At 41.6% G+C, this 17,857-nt stretch overlaps 1 protein-coding gene across 5 annotated transcripts in view; it reads left to right on the top strand.

Annotated features, from left to right (window-relative positions):
• Positions 1–10,377, top strand: part of GPRIN2 (G protein regulated inducer of neurite outgrowth 2) — a 34,336-nt gene extending 23,959 nt beyond the window's left edge. For 3 of the 5 annotated variants that reach the window (XM_032994088.2, XM_009970052.3, XM_032994085.2), the window contains one exon: positions 7,750–10,377. In XM_032994088.2, coding sequence (XP_032849979.2) covers positions 7,766–9,559 — 1,794 coding nt within the window. In that variant the 5' untranslated portion in view covers positions 7,750–7,765 and the 3' untranslated portion in view covers positions 9,560–10,377. Of the gene's footprint in view, positions 1–1,878; positions 1,941–3,211; positions 3,274–7,749 lie in introns of those variants that run through there. The other 2 variants (XM_032994087.2, XM_032994086.2) reach the window with 2 other exon arrangements.
• The last annotated feature ends 7,480 nt before the right edge of the window (positions 10,378–17,857 follow it).

Below are 17,857 nucleotides of genomic sequence, written 5' to 3'. Positions count from 1 at the left end.
CAAATGTTTGAATCTATCCCCATGCTGACATGACAACTCTTTTATTATCCCCTGGTGAGGTCACTGGTAACCAGGCTACCCATGGTGACATCAGCGTTTGGGGGAAGAGGTCTCTGCTTGGGTCCTCAGGAGGCAGCTGAGGTTCATTACTACTCAGTAAGAAGGGGACTCTCTCCTTTTCAGCTTGTTGCCAATCAGTGCAGAGAGATGTCTGTCCCACGTGATCAGCTTCAGATGGGCAAAAGATAAAGTCTTTTAGAAAAGCCTGGTAGACAAAGTGATGATTAACAGAAATGAAAGAAAAGCTGCAACTAGTCATCTTATATGTGCGTAAAACACACACAATCTATGCTTTTGCTGTGCTGCACACTGTAACTCTTCTGCTCTCATGTTTTCTAGCCTGTCAAATGTACTCCTCTTCCGCTTCATACAAGTGAATAATGATCCTGGTGACATGCACCACTGTCACTGCTGCTTCTAATGGTGCAGAACTGAAAAATAATCCCATGCATTTGCATGCACAGTATGCACTTGTCTGTTGTGTGCATCTGATGGTATTTGTATATGGCCAGATCAGTCTGTCCTGTAGATTTCTGTGATATTTGAAAATATAACATGACCCAAAATATTTACAAGAGGGCATTAGCAGATTGAACCAAACAAAGCATAGTTCATTTATAATGCTATTCCAAAATGGAAAGCCTAAAGGAAAATGATGGATTAAAGGTTAAGTAATTGGGGTCTCAACCTGATCTGTATTAATCTAGTTGCATTGATATAGTTGTATTTACAAAATTTAGAGAAATTCCTTGATGTTTCCTGGTGAGTGATACCTTTCCCCCTACTGTAACGCCTCTGGTTCTTCCTTTCCCTTATACCTCACCAAAATAAAATAACAATTAAAACCACCAAAAAACCCCTAATCCCAGACACTTGAACCTCTAAGCTTTTTACCATGGCTAATCCTGTTTTGCCAATGCCTTTCAAGTTGTTTGACTCTTCCCCCCCACCCCACCAGTAGATGTTAGTGATTACTGTTAATGGACTCTTCCAGAGAAGTGCAGGAGGTCCTCAGGTCCCATAATACTAGTATGTCAGTCTTTGTGTAAGTGCAAACCAGATTTTATCTTGTGCAAGTTACTGGTAATTCTCAATGTGGGCAAGCAGGGACAAATTTTTAGACATGACCATACTCTATTTTTTTTTTTTTTTTAATTTTGGTGGTATGAGCCTCTCTAAAATGAGTTCAGCTCTAAAAGCCATAAAATTCATACTAGATGATGCTCCTTTTCATGTCATTTTACTATGGTAAACATCTATCTTAGAGGTTCAGCTGTAGATGCCAATAAGGAGGACACATCGTTTAAAATACTAGTCCTGAGGAGAACACACTGAATATGCTGCATTTCTTCTGGTACCCAAGGTAACTTGGCTGTTTATGCAGAAATTTAGGTATTTCTGTGTGCTGTCTTGTGTCCCAGGCAGGTGTCAGCAGTGTTTATGGCTGACAGCTGCCCCTGAGGTTGTAATTAAACTTCTGTCATTTTAACCATAAACTGCTCTTGCCTTTTCAAACTTATAACCATAGTGTTTGTAATAAGATTAAATGGAGTTAAGATCCTACATATAGCAGCCTTCTACTCAAGTAAATCTCATAAGTTAATTAAAATCACACTATTCTCCTTGTATAAAACATACATGTGTTTTTCTTGGAGTTTGGTGCTATTGCAGAAATTCTGTTTGTCTTACGAAGCTGATTATTGTGCAGGTTACCAACTGCTGATGCACAGCAAGGCCAGAATGATGCAACTGAAGGAGTGAATTCTGGGCAAAGACCCTGCAAATCCCTAGTGCTGTATGTCACCTCAAAAAGAGCTAGTGCTTGCCATGGAGGGTCCTCGTCAGTACCTGAAATTAACAGTCATCATCCAAAAATTTTGGTATGGATCAAATCACCTAACTCTTCCAAATTCCACACTTGCGTATTAATGCTCTCACCTCTGAAACTGGCTCTGATTTTTATCACTTATTTTGCAGTCAGATGCTGGTTTTGAAAGCATAAAATGAAATATATAAAGGAAAAAAAAATATATTTTTTTTATTGTATCATCATCAAAGTGAAGAAGGGTGAAACAGCCTGCAGTCACTGTTATGAGTCTTGTTGATTTGTGGTTTGACCATCACAGTTATATAAAGTGAAAATAACTGGAAAATTTAGAGAAATAAGTCTCTAGCACTGCATGTATTTTTCTAGTAAATAGTATTAAGTTACTCTTTGTCTCTTCCCAAATTCTGCAATTAACTTGCATTGTTTAATGGGTTAGGCTATTCATACTGTATCACAATACGTTTAGTTACTGTAGTAACAGAGTATTTATGAAAGAGCATAGTCAGTGTTGTGTAACTCACTATGTTACGGTGCAGATTTTTGTTTGTGACAGTACTCAAAAAATCCTTTACTGGGATAAAGGATCCAGCAGCTGTGTTACTTTTATGGCATTTTGTAGTTTCTTTCTTTGCTTGTTGGAGGAAATGCAAGCATGGCTGGATTTCTTTTGTTGTTAACACATTGTCTTATGTTAATATCCCGAGTTACTATCCTCGTTCTGAAGACTACTATTTGTTTTGTAGGTGTCTTGTTTATCATATCACTCTTTTGAAGCCTGCCAGTCCAGGGAAGAAAGCAATCACTAGCAAATACATAATGCAGGAGCTAAATATGATCATACTGAAATATCATGTGGTATTATTATATTATGTGAAAGCTTGCTCTATATATTTACATGATTGTAAGGAATTATTTCACTTTATATCCATTTGTGTTTGTTGTCAAAATTGTAATTAAAAGTGCATGCATGGAATACAAAAATACAGAAGAATTTTGTAATATATTTAATTTACCAGTGAATAGCTTTCAATTGATAACATACATGATATTTAATATTCTGAGACTAAATGTACTAGTGCATTAAATGGGTCAGAACTTTAATCATAAGTCATAGCAAAATACACATTTGTTGCTTTAAAGTAGTTCAGTGGAATTAATGGAAGCAGCCTAGATCCCCTGATAAGCTATCTGAAGCTAAGCCAAAAATAGTGGATGTTAATTCCATTTCTATCCTAATCCTTTCTCTGCTTGTCTAACAATTTTCTATATATTCATAGCAGGGTATCTGCCTCAAAGTTCATGCTGTCTCGTTTATGTATTCAGGTGCAGATTTCCTTTGAATTTCCAAAAGAAAATCATGCAGATCAACTCAGAATCTACAATAGGTATTTTTAATAAAATTACTTTCCTATAAATTATGTATTTACTTTTTAGAAAGCAAAGTTAAGCAAGCAGTCTTCTCCACCAAACATGCACGAAAAAGTTGTTTCAGATCCCTGAGTACCCACTAAGTCAGGTGTGTTTATATCCATGTTTCACGTGGGTAATCCATTCCTGATTAGCTGATTCACAAAATACAGTGGCATTGCATGACTGTGAAATTAGAGAGGTTCCACGTTTCAGAGTTGGTTTGGGTTTTTTTTCGGTTCCTTTTTTTTAAAAAAGTTTGTCACACCATTCTTGGTACCAGCCCCAGCCCCTGCCTGGTATATGTGTTGGTATAACCATCCAGACACTTGTGCTTCTTGCCCCTTCTCAGAAGCCATCAGCTGGATGCAGTCTGCAGGAGCTCAGGCAGGATGTACAGCACCTCTAGTGTGTGTGCATACAGTGTTGTGTCTCTTCTGTAGGGACGTATATGTAAACGTAAGAATTTTTGTGTATCCTGGGGAATCAACGCCAGTATTGCACCTGTGAAATGTAGAGTTTGGGAAGATGGGTGTGGGATTATGTGCCATTTCCAAAGTTTTAGGAAGAAGGGCACTGCATGTGCAGGTTTGCTCTAGGTTTATGCCACTAGTAAGTTTGTAAATTCATGTTTCTGCAGAGGAGAGTGGTCTTCTGTTTCCTCCCTGTGCTGACATTAGCGATTGGTGTGGCTGGATTGATGATTTGATGCAGTGAGAGCTAAGCCAGTTTAAAAAAAAAAAAAAAAAAAAAATCATCAGGGTCAGCAAGCTGATGTAGTTTGTGGCACACCTGTACGCTCAGTTAGGCTAGTGTAAAATGCTGTGGCAAACCTTTGGCCGCAGCAGAGGTGAGGAAAGGCCAAGTCTGCCAGAAATGGATTTTTTGTACAACCGCCCCCCTCCACGCAGAGCTCCACGTGCGCTGCTCTGGCTCAGGGCCCTGCCTCGGCTGGGTGGGCAGAACGCACTGGTTGTGTAAGAGCTCACAGGTCTTTCCAGAGTGGGGAAAAGGGGCAGGGAATGGAGGGGGCAAAGCGATAGGTGGCCTATCAATGGGGAAGTATTCAGGCTCTCTGGGAAAATGTAACTTTGGATATGATAGGGAGGTGCAATATTCTAAAGAAAGCTGATTCATCTTGTTTGCATGGGGATTTGTTTTCTTTTTTACTGTTTTTTTTCCCCCATCCTTAGCTATGTCCTAAAGTATCAGGTGAGTGCTGTTTTACTTAACTGGTAGTTAATCCCATTGTTTTTAATGTCTGAAAGTCATAGGATAATGGTTACAATGCTGCTCTTGTGGGCCACTGGTCTATCTGAGCAAAGATGTTCAAATGCTTTTGAGAGCTGCTGGTTATAATGTTATATATGTATTTGTACATATGTACTATATGTAGCATTGGCCCATGTTTGGTCTTCATTTCAGCTGCTGAGTCTACGTGGCTGGGGCAAAAATCTCTTCGGAGTTCTCTTTGAAGGTTTCATTGCAATCACCATGCTGGATGTTGTCTTCAGTGATGTCAATAAATTTTGAATGTTTCATTCATCTGAATGTGTTTTTTTCACATTCAGGTGATGAATCAATCTCAAACTGCATCACTTCTTCCAGTTACGGAGGTTTCTGCAGCAATGATACATGAAGAAAGCAGATAGAGGTCTTGGTATCTGTGCATATACTGATATTTTAACCTTGTTAGCTTTGTGAGAAAGCTCTTCAAAGTTTTCACAGCTTTGTATCATCTGTAACGGGATATGTTTGAAGCTTCCTTCCACCTGAGACTCCGTATTTGTGACTGAGGATTTCCGTTAGTAAATGTTGTTTCATCCCAGTCTGTGTGAGAGCCTTTGCAGGTGTTATCCTTTAAAGAGATTAAATGTGAAGTCCTCACCTTGCAGACAGCTGTGCTCTGGTGTTTAATCTTATTGACTCCTTTGAACTTTATGTGGCAGACTATATCCATATATGTCAGTGGCTGCAGGATAGGTAACATGCTGGAGGAGGTGAGTGAAGTATTTTAATACTCACTTTCCCAGTTCTTGCTTCTCTTCTAAGTGTTGAGTGACATGTTGTGAAGGTTTTTGAAAAACATGCAGAAATACATTGTTGGCCTGGCAAGAAGTGCTTCTAACCCAGGAATCTGAAATTCCATTCCTGGAAGAAAAGATGCTTTTGTGTTGTCCTTAAATGCCACCAGCCCATGGAGTCCCACAGGCCAGACAGGCAGCATGGCGTACAGGCCAGGCTTGGTGCAGGTGGAGTCTAATGAGTTTAACTTCTAACTGAACAGGCACGTATAAAGGAGGGGAAACTGCCTTCCAAATCTGAGCAAACACTAATGACAGAGGATATTGCTGCTAATCGCAAGTCCCTACTACACAGCCCACAGTAAGAAGCTTCTCAAAATATTGTTGCTTTTTAATGTTGTCTTGCACATTAAATGTTGTGCAAAATAAAATGTTTAATTCATTAACGGAAAGCAGCCAAAGTAAGTGGATTTCAGGTGACGGGAAAATTGTGACCTGAACAGTTAGCTTGCCAAAGTTAATGAAAATGGAATTACAGGTGTAAGCACTGATAGCTGTCTGGATCAGCAGGAGAGCTCTTGGTTTGTGGATGAAGCAAAAGGCATGCTCTTTATCATTTATGCTGGTAAATGCCTCTCTGAGCCTGTCAATATCACATTGAAAGGATCACATATTAAAATCTTCTCACTGAGAGGTTTGAATGTGAGCCCTTGCAGCCACTGGTCTCTTGGTGTCATGAGTGAACTTTCCTGTTACAGAGTGCTTTTGTCCACCGTGTGTACGTACCTTTCTTGTTCCACACATTCATTTTTACTTCAGTGATACAGTTCACAAGAAATTGTGACAGTTTCTGTAGGAATCCTGTGGGGGAGGCAGAGTGCACCTGTGGGGAAAGGTCTCTCTAAAATGAGAACTTGTGTCTTCCACTATACTTCTGCACAACAAAACATCCAGTAGTTACTTGACTTGGAAGCAATGAACAAATGCTCTAGATTTTTCTGTTCAATGGAATGGGTTCTTTTAGGAAAGAGACATATTAATATGCATATGTGTAGATAGATATAGATATATAAGCATATTAAAATAGCTTATTTATACAAGTGTTGGAAGACCTCTGTGACACCAGGGGAATATGCATAGTCAGTCAGTGGAAGATCTGATTCAATCAACAAAAATGGATCACTAAATCTGGTTAGATTAAAAATCTTCAATTACAACTTCTCTTAGATGTGGAAGTGCTAACATAAATGTTAACATCGTATGGGATAGTGTTTCCTAACAGTAGAAGTGACTGAGTGCACTAAAAAAAAAAGGACAAAAGAACCATAACACTTTGGTTAAAGATTTTTTTGTTTTGTTTTTACCCTGCTTCTGGTGCAGTGAGTATGTACCTTCTACAGCCAGTGTGAACTGGTAGATTCCCAAAGGTGACTGGCACAAGAAGCCCAAACCACACACTGAAGCACGTACCCTTAGCAGACTCCGTGTTGAGATGCAGACATTCCACACACAGCTCAGTGGTTCCTAGGGAGGTTTCACCTCCAGTCTTTCACTGGATCCCTCTTTGCTGCCACCTCGTATCATGCCAGTGGTAAGCACAAGTTAGAAAGCCCACTGACCCTGTCAGGGGCCAGCTGGGTATCTTTGCCCCATGCTGCCCAGCATTATTTGTTCTGGGAACACTGGCACCATCTCCACACAGCCTGGAAAAGCTCATTTCCTTGGGTTCCATGTCACGTTTCCTCTGCCAAGGGTGGTCAAAACAATTTTGTCCACACCTACTGTACACTTGTGTGGACTCTGGGAAAACAGCTGATTAAAATAGTGATCTCATTGTGAAATGAAATCCAAAGAAGCTTCTTAGGAAGGGTAGGAGGGAAAGGGAGAGTTGTTGAGGCTTTGCTGATGTTTGAAAGCTCCAGGAGTGATTGGATAACTCCTGAAATGACAATCTCAAGAGACTAAAAACTGAACAGTTTTTTGTTTTGACAATACAGTTAACATCGTTAGCTTAATGAATACCATAGTGAAAAGCTATCTTGTTTAAAAATACTTCTGTCTTTGCTTATGTTAGATGATATCTCCGGATGTCCCAAAAATGGCTCCAGTAAATTCAGGGGAGATGATATTGGCAATGTTGAGATTGCTATTGTTAAAAGGTAGAAACCAAGAATATTTTTTTTTTCCTTTGTGTTTTATGAAATGGAAAACCCCCAGCATTTCAATAAAGCCCAAATCTAATCCAGGGAAACTGAAAATGAAAACTGGCCAGTTTGAGTACACAGAGACTACAGTATAGTGCTTTTTTAAAAGTATACGTGAACTGCGAGAAACAAGAAGCCCGGGCAGAAGGTCAACAGAGACTATAGTTTCCAGTGCATATATTTCCTTCTTAAATTGCTTCTTTTTCTTCTCCACCATTTTTTGCAGATCTCTCTTTTTTGCCATGTCAGCTGACAACCACCAGCTCCATACTCATTCCTACCAGGACTCACTAAGTTCTACTTGTCACAGTCTCTTGAATGTCAACAGTCACCCCCTGTCAAAGAGCTCCTCAAGTCTGGACTGTACTGGGCAGTCAAGTTTAGAGGAAAAGCAAAGCAACAAACAGGAGCTGAAGAAAAGCCGTAGTAGCACCATCTGCCATACTCTGGGAAACAAGGGTGATGAAAGGAGTGTGCCGAGTCCTGGATGGTCCTTCTCGCAGCCTGGGGTGGTGGGACATGGGCCAGTGGTCCAAACCATAAGTGACCAGTCAGCCAGTGACAATTCACAGAGCAGAACTAAGACTACAAACAATCTTCTTACTGCTGAACAATCTCCAGCATCCTGGGAATTGGGGGACACTAAGATGTGTGTAAAGAGCGGCACTGCTGAGAATGTTTCTTCAGCCTGCATTGTCCACCAGCAAAGCATGTGTAAAATGGAAGAATCAGGAACTGCCCTTCAGAGAAGCCACTCAGACCTAACTTGCAGTTGCAAACAGCAGACTTGTGCCACTCACACAGAAACCAGCGCTACTCACTCCAGCCTAACCTCTTCTAGCTGCAGGCATGGTCCACCAGTGGCTAGGGTGTCTTTCCAAACACAGAGATACGGATCAGAAACAAACGAAAATACATTTCACTATCAAAACCTTGTGACTCATCTTCCAGTCCTACCTAGAGACCAAAAAGTACCCACAAACAGCTTTGACAGCAGTGGTATTCCACGTAACACTACTATTTACACAGATCCTGGAACATTTCACACTGCTGTTCTAGGACCCCACATGCCTGGAAGTGGTTTCTCAAACAGGACAATGTTCAGTCAAGCCACTGGGATTATTCATGGTGGTCTGATTTATGGTCATATTCCAAACTCTATCTATTCACCCATGGTGATGACAGTTCATAACAATTCTGCAGGGTCCTATAATATAAGGCAGAACCCTTGCATGAAGGTAGATGCCACCACCTCTGCCCATTGCCATTCTTTGCCCATACCATCTATCCAACTTGATCCACAGTTGGTATGCTCAGTTAGTGAGTCGGGAAAAGAGCAGGCAGCACCTGGCTATTTTAATTCCCTTTCTACTTCAGATATTCTGACATATCCTAAGCTGGTGTCTTCAGTAAGTGAATCAGGCCTGGATGCCAAGAGAGTCCTGAAGTGCTCTAGCATTCCTGGAGAACATGCTCAACACTGTGCTCAGGAGGAGACAGTTCCTCCAGAAACAAAGACTGCTTGTGTTGCCTTTAGTAGCCAGCAAGGTGCAGCCATGGTAATGACAACTAAGGATATGTGGACTATGACCTCTATGAATGATTTAACCAAAGGACTGAAGCCAGGTCTTGAGCTTAGAGATGCTGAGGTACAAACTCTTCCAATCATGGAATGCAAATCTGTGGCTACAAGCCCAGCAGCTGCAGCAGAGGGCCACTCGCATGTGTTCCCGGAGGTGAACCTGGAGCAAGACTTGGAGCCGTCAACATCTCCAGTACGCGAAGTGAGATGGGATGATGAAGGAATGACCTGGGAAGTGTACGGGGCATCTGTGGATCCAGAAGTCCTTGGGTTAGCCATTCAAAAACATCTCGAGATTCAAATAGAACAATTCCAGACAGAGCCCACTCAGCTGGCTAGGAAAAGTAATGAGGAGTCATCTTCTGATAAAATGGGGAAAAAAAGGCCATTCAGAACAATGATGCATTCCCTGAGACATCCAAGCTGTTGTGCTTCCAGTGCTGCAGTGGAGTGAGCACAGATGTAGGACAGCTGTGCTGCTTTTCAATTGTAAATAAATGCTGACTCTCAGGTGTTAACAAAGCAGGTGTGGACAATCCACTTCAGGATAAGTGTGAAAGTTCAGTGCCCATCAAATACACATCAAAGCATGGAAAACCCCATGGTTGGGCCATATAACAGAGAATATAAGGTTGTACCTACATCATGCCATCTGAGCGCTCTTGACTGCATTTAATGTAGTGCTGTTTTATTCTTCTATGTTAGTTTTAAATCATATTGTAAGGAATGAGACTTCTTTTCTAAATGATGCATCTTTTTAAAACAATGATGACTTTTGTCTGTATTTTAATAATTTAGGGTTAGAAAACAAAGTTAGAAATTGATGCTTTAATCAAAGTTCTTAGCTTTCAATCCTACTCCCTTCAATTCTTTTGGGAGCTAGTTTGCTGACAATTTATGGTAATGCTGGCTATAAGCCCACTTCAACTGTAGACAAAATGACAAACTAGCGTAATGCTATATGACAAAGAATTGTAACTTTTGCTACATAACTCTGTGAAGTAATTTTGGTATTGCTAGTCTGAGCTCTTCCCTTTGCAAGCTGATGTACAGTTAAAGGATGCTCCTGCAACTTGCAAATTAGTTTGTAGTTATGATGAATTACGCTCTAAATGTCCAGAACTGATGTTTACCAAGTGATTGACAGAAATGTACAGTATTACCAAAGATGACTCATGTAACAAAAACTGTTCAGATTAGTCTGTCACAATATCGTACCCTACAAATCATAAGCAGTTTTGTTTTGCTTATATTAAAAGTAATTTCCAGTGAGTTCTTTTTATGTGCATCTATCCTGAATAGCAGTTATTTTGTTGTTGCATAAACCGCAGGTGACGGTGTGCATGTAACCTTTGCTTCTCTTGCGTTCCCTGTCTGGTCTGACTGCCAGCTTCTGCTGAAAGTGAGAATTTGTGTCTTCACCAAAGTAACAGCTTTAAGATTATTTGCTCCAAGTGCCTTGGGCATATGGACAGCTTCAGATTTCTCTTTTTCCCTAAAATAACTTTGCAAACAACTTCCCAGTGAGAAATCTTTTATGATACTGTAATGCAGCCGTAGTGTAGGGCCTGTCTGAAGTGAAAGGTTTGTCAAGGAAGCTGAGACTATTATTGCCAGTATCATATGTGGCCTTTGGTCAACGTCTAAGATTCTTCATGAAACTAGGAATGTGCAATATTTTTTTACTTAAGAGAGAGGAGGAACATTCATTTCTGTCTTAAAGGACAACTTGCAACGTCAGGTAACTTACTGCTGTGGAATTATCCATTCTTTTTTAAATGTGTGTGGTGGTTCTTTTGTTGGTTTGTTTTTTGTTCCAGTGAGTTAGCAGGCTGTCTACATAATGTTCACCTGACATTTGTATATGAACAGGAGTCCCTGGTGCTTAAGGCAGCTTTAAAATTTCATCTAGAAAATCCGTAGATATCGGAGCTGCTAGTTGTAATGTGCTATGATGCATTAATTTAATAACATAGGGTAGTTCAAGATAAAATCTTCATTCCTGGACAAAGTGGAATCAAACAGACCTGGCTCCTGTGAAACTTGCTTTTAGTTCAGGAAGCTTCATTCAGGCCCTGGGACTATGGCCTCTATAAAGTCTGAACTCAAAATTAGTTTTATACAAACCAAGTCTGAAACCACTGGAATATGACAGCTTTCTCAAAATGCCTCTATAGCTGTGAGCATCCAAGTTTTGATAATGACCCTAGATATCAAAGGTCCTTTTATTAAAGCTTTACTAGAAGTAAAGAACTAATGAGTATCTAAAAAAAGTCACACCTGCTGTTATTTAGTGTTTCACTAAACAGTTTCTATATGGGCTTATTTTATGGTCCAGAGTATCATAAGCAGTACCAAACATTGATTTATTCCTTTCTTTCTTCAAATACTACACTTTGAGAATTTTAAGCACTATAATGGCCTAAAACCTTGTGTTGTCTATTAGCTTGTCCTCGGGTGTGCAGCAGATTTAAAGATTTGAACAGTTAAACTAAAGCTTTAAAATAGCAAGTGTACCTTGCTCCCACGACCATCATAATCCATACTTTTAAGATATTTGACATATGGAGTAATCCTGATTCTTCTTCCCACCCCTGGCATCCCAAGCACCCCTCCAAAATGAAGCCCCCAAACCTAGGAAGATGATAAAATAGGACCAGTATCAAACTGGTCAGAAGGAGACAGTTTGCAGAAGGAATGGGAACAATATGGCAGAAATCCCATGAGTGCTTTGGCTGTTGTATAGTATAAAAGATGGAACAACTCTTAGATTTCCTACAGCTCTGGTGTGAACTACCTATGATTTATGCATTGGTACAAATTTGCTATTGCAGTACTGAACACTGATTGTTGTTCCTGGGTGAGAAAAATAAATGTCAAGCAAGGGGAGAGGACACCAGTGATTTGCTAATCAAGAAAAACAGATGCTCACTCATTACAGGCATTGTGAATCATTAGGATACTAACTGGAGTCACTGTTGGTAACAAAAATACTGTTTGTGTTTGAGGATTTCCTGTGCTTTCAGAAAGGCTTAAAGTATGAGGTATACTACTGGAGATCTGGGAAAAAAAACAACTAAAAATCATTTAGAAATTTGCTACATGGATAAAACAAGTTGTTTTACTTGTATGATGGATGCCTCAAAAAAAAAAAAAAGGTAATTTGGATTCACTTTGCATTTGGGTTCAATTTTTTTTTTTTTTTAATTTAAATGCAGTCAGGTTGTATATTAAGTATTCTTCATATTAGTGCTCTTTTCAAGTATTACTTCTGTAAATGTGAGAACTCTATCACTGTTGTTTAATGTTTTCTAATTTAGGAAAACCCAAATCCATTACATTCTACGTATAAATAAAGTAGAAGGAAAACTTACACTAGATTTATAACTGAACGGGTCAATGCTGAACACAGATGCTTGTCAAGCTAGGGTGAAGTCAGGGTGTATCATTTCCTTGAGCCCATTTGAGAACCAGTTTGCATTGCATCATGTTGTGTCTGCTGCCCAGCCTGAATGCTCAAGTACCATTTGCAGCTGATCAAATTGGGGTTGCCTTTGGAACAAATCCTCCCTGAGGGCTGCACCAGCACACTGGGAGCTTAACGCTTTTGCCTCAGTGCTCCTTCTTTCCCTTAAAACGTGGGAACAGCCACCTGGTAATGCAGTATTGGATCAGTTATGTCATGTCTAGACGCTAACTGATGTCTCTAGAAGGACTGATTGGGATTGATATGGGATTGCTAATGGGCTGAGATGCTTAGGTCAGTGGTTCAGCACAGGCTGAAGGGAATTGATACTAATATCAATATGCTGATGAAGTAGCTCTGAAAGTGAGTTATAACAATTAATTTCACTCTGAATTATTATCTTGCTCTAGTAACAAAGGAGAGATATCACCATATTTACTGTTACCATTCCTGGAGGAGAGGCCAAAACCTGTCAGACATTTGGCACCAACTAAATTCATTATCATCGCACAGTTGTAATTTGAGATAATCTTTGACTGCAAGGTTAAATAATGAAATAGAGGATATTCTCTCAATGTTTTAAATAAAAAACTTTAATAGTTAAGTCAAACCTTAAAAACAAAACAAAAACAAAACTAAGAAGTTGCTTAGTCAATGTCATATCAGTTAGTTTTGAAATCACTGTGTTTGTTTGGTCTTCTGAAAATGTCAATTTGTTGTGAGAAACGGCTTTCTAGAGTTGTGTTTGCGACAGGTTGCTTAATGGCAAGGGATCAGGTGGGAGGGCCGCCTAACCAAATTCACTCGGAGCCCAGTAACACGTGTGCCCCCATAACAAACTGCCCAGCCATTCCTCTGCCCCCAGGGCGATGAGGAGACAGCAGCGGGGATGGGGGTCTGCAGCTGAGGGGCTCTCCAAAGCTGGCAGCCCCTGACGGGTGCAGTGGGCTCGCTCTCACCCCGGTTCAGCCTGCGGTGTTTGCAGACCGCTTGCCTTCGGCCTCCTGCTGCTGGAAAAGGACCTTTTAGTTGCTACAGCCTGGATCCTGAGCTGGTTCTGCTAAGGATGGCCACGGATCTCACCCTTCATACACGCGTTTTGCCGTAGGAACCCCTGCTCTGGAGTAAGCTTATCTTCCTTCCAGATGTCATTTAAGAGATTGTGTGTTGTACAGCTGAGCCAGAAGGCCCCACGGAGCAACACTGCTCCGTGCCCACGGTCCTCTGAGACAGGAGTGAGTGGGGAGGAAAATGCTGTCAGCTGTTCTGTACCCAACTGTAAACAAAGATGTTTCAGGGACAAAAAAGCATCTCCACTGTACAGATAGGGGAATGTATTTCTCCCTGATCACTTCTCTGCTTATAGCCAGTAAGAAAAAATGATGAGCTGGACTAATTGCGTTATTGGATAGACGTTTAGTCTTTTAAATCCAAAGCAATAACAACCTGTCTGGAGACGTGCTGAGGTAAGAGGCCTTCTGGAAGGATGTTACTCCCTGTTAAAGGTGGAATAAGAAGAACTGCATATCTTTGCTTAGGAAAAGTAACATGATGATGTTGTGATAAAGCCATATCTCAGAGCGGAGATGAGACCCAGGAACCCCGGCTCCAAGCAGGGAGTGGGGCCAGGTGCCCTCCAGACACTGCTATAACCCCCTCTCTCAGGAGCTTTTCCAACTGTGAAATTGCAATGTTAATACTTCATTACCATCTGTTCCTTTCAGACATGTTGAGGTGATTAATTTGACATCTTAAGCCCCTTGAAAATGAAAGCAGTCTATTAGTGCTAAGTAATACTGTTAATTGGCAAGAGAGAAAGAGGCAGCATGTGGGTTTAAGAGTTGGAAATAAATAATTCTAATCAACTCCCACAGTACAAGTTAAATAACTTGGTGGGACTTGCATCAGTCACTTGCGTCTTTCCCTTTCAGGGGACTTTAGGACTCTAAGGGTGAAGTGAATTTTGATTTCTAAGTTTTATTTATTTTCCCTCCATACAGAACTGTGGATCTGAAATGAAGAACACAAGCTGTTGAGCTGTTTTGCAAAGCCTTATTATTTACACAGGTCACAAGATCCAGCTGACCCTCTGCAATTCAAGAGAATCTAATTCCTATGAGCCTGTGCGTGTAGAGCCCCGGGCTGCCCGTGTCTGCCAGTACTGCATGCGTGCTGAGGGAGGGAGCTGGGGTGCTTTCTGCTGATGCTATAGTCGAGGCATCCCACTCCCCTGCCATTCCACAGGGGGTAGCTCGATGGAGCCATGTGGTTTATAAAGGGGAAGAGATGGGTAGGCTCTGTGGGTGATGTGTGGGTTAGTGAGAATTTTCTTCCTTTTCTCACTCAACAAGAAACTTGCAGCCAAAAATTCTGCCCAGTATAAAAATGGGTGTGTTTCTTTTTCACCCCCGCAAGCTGGAACGAGTGTACCCATTTTCTGTGGGGCAGCACCCCTGCTCCCAGCAAAACCAGTGCTGCAGAGTTGTTTCTTCCTCTGGGAGCTCCTTCACAAGGCTAAGCACATGGTCACCTCTGGCCTTTCCTGCCGGTCTGCACCAGTGAAGGGGATGGTGCATATCCTTTGCCACGGCCACTTGGGTGTCCAGCTTCCACCTTTCTCAAGCTGTACCAGTGCTGGGTCTTGAGCTGACAGCCATCGCACATAAAAGGGCCAATGTGTTCAGATAGCAGAGTACTAAGCTGTAGCTTGTAAGTCTTTAGAAGCATTAATCCTATCTAATAAGTGACCTAAACAGATGTCATCTATCATCTTATCAGCCTTTCAATACACTACGAGCTATGCCACTTAGACAACATGCGAAGGAAGCTTAGAAAACAAAGCGGGGAGGTGCAAGCAAGGAAATGACGCTGCAGACCTCCACCCCGTTCCAGCCACCTCCTGCTCGCCTACGGGCCCAAAAGAAACTCCAGCAACAACCGTGTCGTGGGCGGCTCAGCAGTGTAATGGAGAGATTTTGTTCCCCACAGTGTTGAAGGTAGTGTAATATAACAAATTTGAGTCAAGAGCTTTCGTGGAGTCCCGCTGGCCAGGATGACATCTCCTAGCTCCACCTCGCGCTCAGCAGCCGGCACACAGCCTGGCTGTACAGACCCACTCTTTCTCCTCTGCATTTTCTGGTCCCTGCTCGCCAGCTGCAATTTTTACTGTAAAGCAGAGATGGGGTCACAGCCCCCTGTGCAGTGAACCTTGCCGAAGCACCCTTTCGTTCGTGCTTTCCAGCGCACCAACTGCTGATGGGCAGCTCTTGGCAGGGCACAAAGCACGCAGAACTACCCGGGCTTGGGTGCCGTGATCTGACCTGCACTGAGCTGCCCTGACAGCAGTGGCAGGAGCTGGTGCTTCTGGTCCTTCCCCTGCCGCAGACACAAGACCCTCAGAAATTATACATGTGTAAAAAGTCAGCCCTTTCATCTCCTCTGAGTGCTTTCTGAAATGGTTCTAGATAATGTGCTTACCCTGCCTCTGGCGCTGGCTGTAGTGCAACCTGCTTCACCCCCAACTGGGACTGAGCAGAAATTCCTGCATGTAGGTAGGTAAGTTAAATGCTGTCTTGTGTTCACATTGTTTTGAGAACCCTGCAGATGCCATTGCCTCAGAGAATTCAATTTTAGGAAAGCCTGGACAATAATTTGTATTAATAGTGTGATGGGTTATATTATAATTTCTTCGTTGTTTTCAGAGTGATCTGTTTGCTGAATTTCATGATTTTTTTCAGTATCAACCTCACTCTAACAGTAGAATTAGGGATTAATTTAGTGCCATGCTGCTGTAGCTGCTTTCTTAAAAAGGATCTTGAAAAAAGATGAGTATTTCTGAGAAAGCAGGAGAGACCTGTTTTGATTGTGTGATGCCTGATGTTCAACAACCCACTTCCCCACTTAAATGACAGCAATCCCTAGAGCTGTAACATAGCATAGCTGTCAGATAAAACAGCCTTTCTGCTTTAAACCTGCACTGAGAGTCCTTTCTTGCTCCAATTTTGACTGGAATATGTGTATGTGTATATATGGGGGCTGGAGGGGAGTTCACAGTGTTTAATGACCAAAATCACACAGCTGTTTCACTGCAGACCGAATCTATGTTTGTAACAGAACAAGTTTTCTGAAGTAGGTTGAAGCTTCATAAAAACGGTTTCAGGTTAGTTAAAATTGTTTGAAATCATACCCTGTTTACGTGTCTCCCTCCTAGTGTGAGCCCTTTGGTGCTGCACCTGAGCGCTGATGCCCAGACCTCGCCTGGGGCCGTGGAAAGCGGGGACACGCGTCTCCTCTGCTTTCGCCTCCCCCGAGGCCCGTCCCTCGCGTTCGAATACCCCGTTTCTGGTGGGGCCAGCACCCCGCTCGGGTCACCAGGTCTGCGCCTTCCCTGTGCATTTTCTCCTCATTACATTCTTATTTATTTGTTATTTCTGTCATATAAAAATGGAATATCTGGTTATTATATGCCTTTAGACAAAATAAAGTACTTCTCTCTATTGGGGATATTAAATTTGGAGGTTTCTATCCTGTGCCAGACACCAGCTCTTTCCTGTATCACCTTCCCACCTTTCTAGCATTGCAGAAGCCAGCTGTCTTTTGCTGAAGATGATTAATAACCTCGCCTAGTTTAAGGTCATCTCCTCAACCTTGCTGTAACAAGCAGGAGGTAATAAACAATCTAGAGAAATACATTGTGCAGGGTCAAGTGCTTTTTGTTTGTTTGTTTGTTTTCTAATTAAAACACAAAGTGAGTCCCTGGAAGTAAATAGTTTTTCAGAGATAATGTCTTGAAGCCAACTCAAACTTAGTTTCGTGCCCAGTTATTGAACACTAACTGCTGTCCCCATTAGCCTGCAGCTGAGCTATCCTCCAAGCAGCTGAATGCGAAGTGCCTGCCTGCCCTGTCCCAAAAGCACTTGCAGGCTGAGAGGCATGGGGGTTTTAACCACAAAACCCAGCTCTTCGGGAAACCAGAGGTGTCTGAAATTTTAACATTGAGCTCTACGCTTGCATGGGAAACTTTTCCATCGATGTTCTGATTTCTTAAATTTACAGCGTTTTTAGGATCCCAAGTGTGCCAAGTAGTTACCCCAAAAAATGACTGTGTGGTGTATGTGAAACATGACTAAGGTTTTATGTTTAATATTTATATCCTTCCTCAGTATTTCAAGTTGTAGGAGCTACTGAGTCTAGGATCAATGAACCATTGTTGGGTTGTGACTTTGCTTACTGAATGTGTTTCTCTGTATATTGTAGACTGGCCAGCAAACTGCAGCAGAGGCTATT

This window comes from Tyto alba, unplaced genomic scaffold, assembly GCF_018691265.1.
Source record: "Tyto alba isolate M040663 unplaced genomic scaffold, T.alba_DEE_v4.0 Super-Scaffold_1, whole genome shotgun sequence".
Taxonomy (NCBI): domain Eukaryota; kingdom Metazoa; phylum Chordata; class Aves; order Strigiformes; family Tytonidae; genus Tyto; species Tyto alba.
This window is presented reverse-complemented; position numbering and strand designations above follow the sequence as displayed.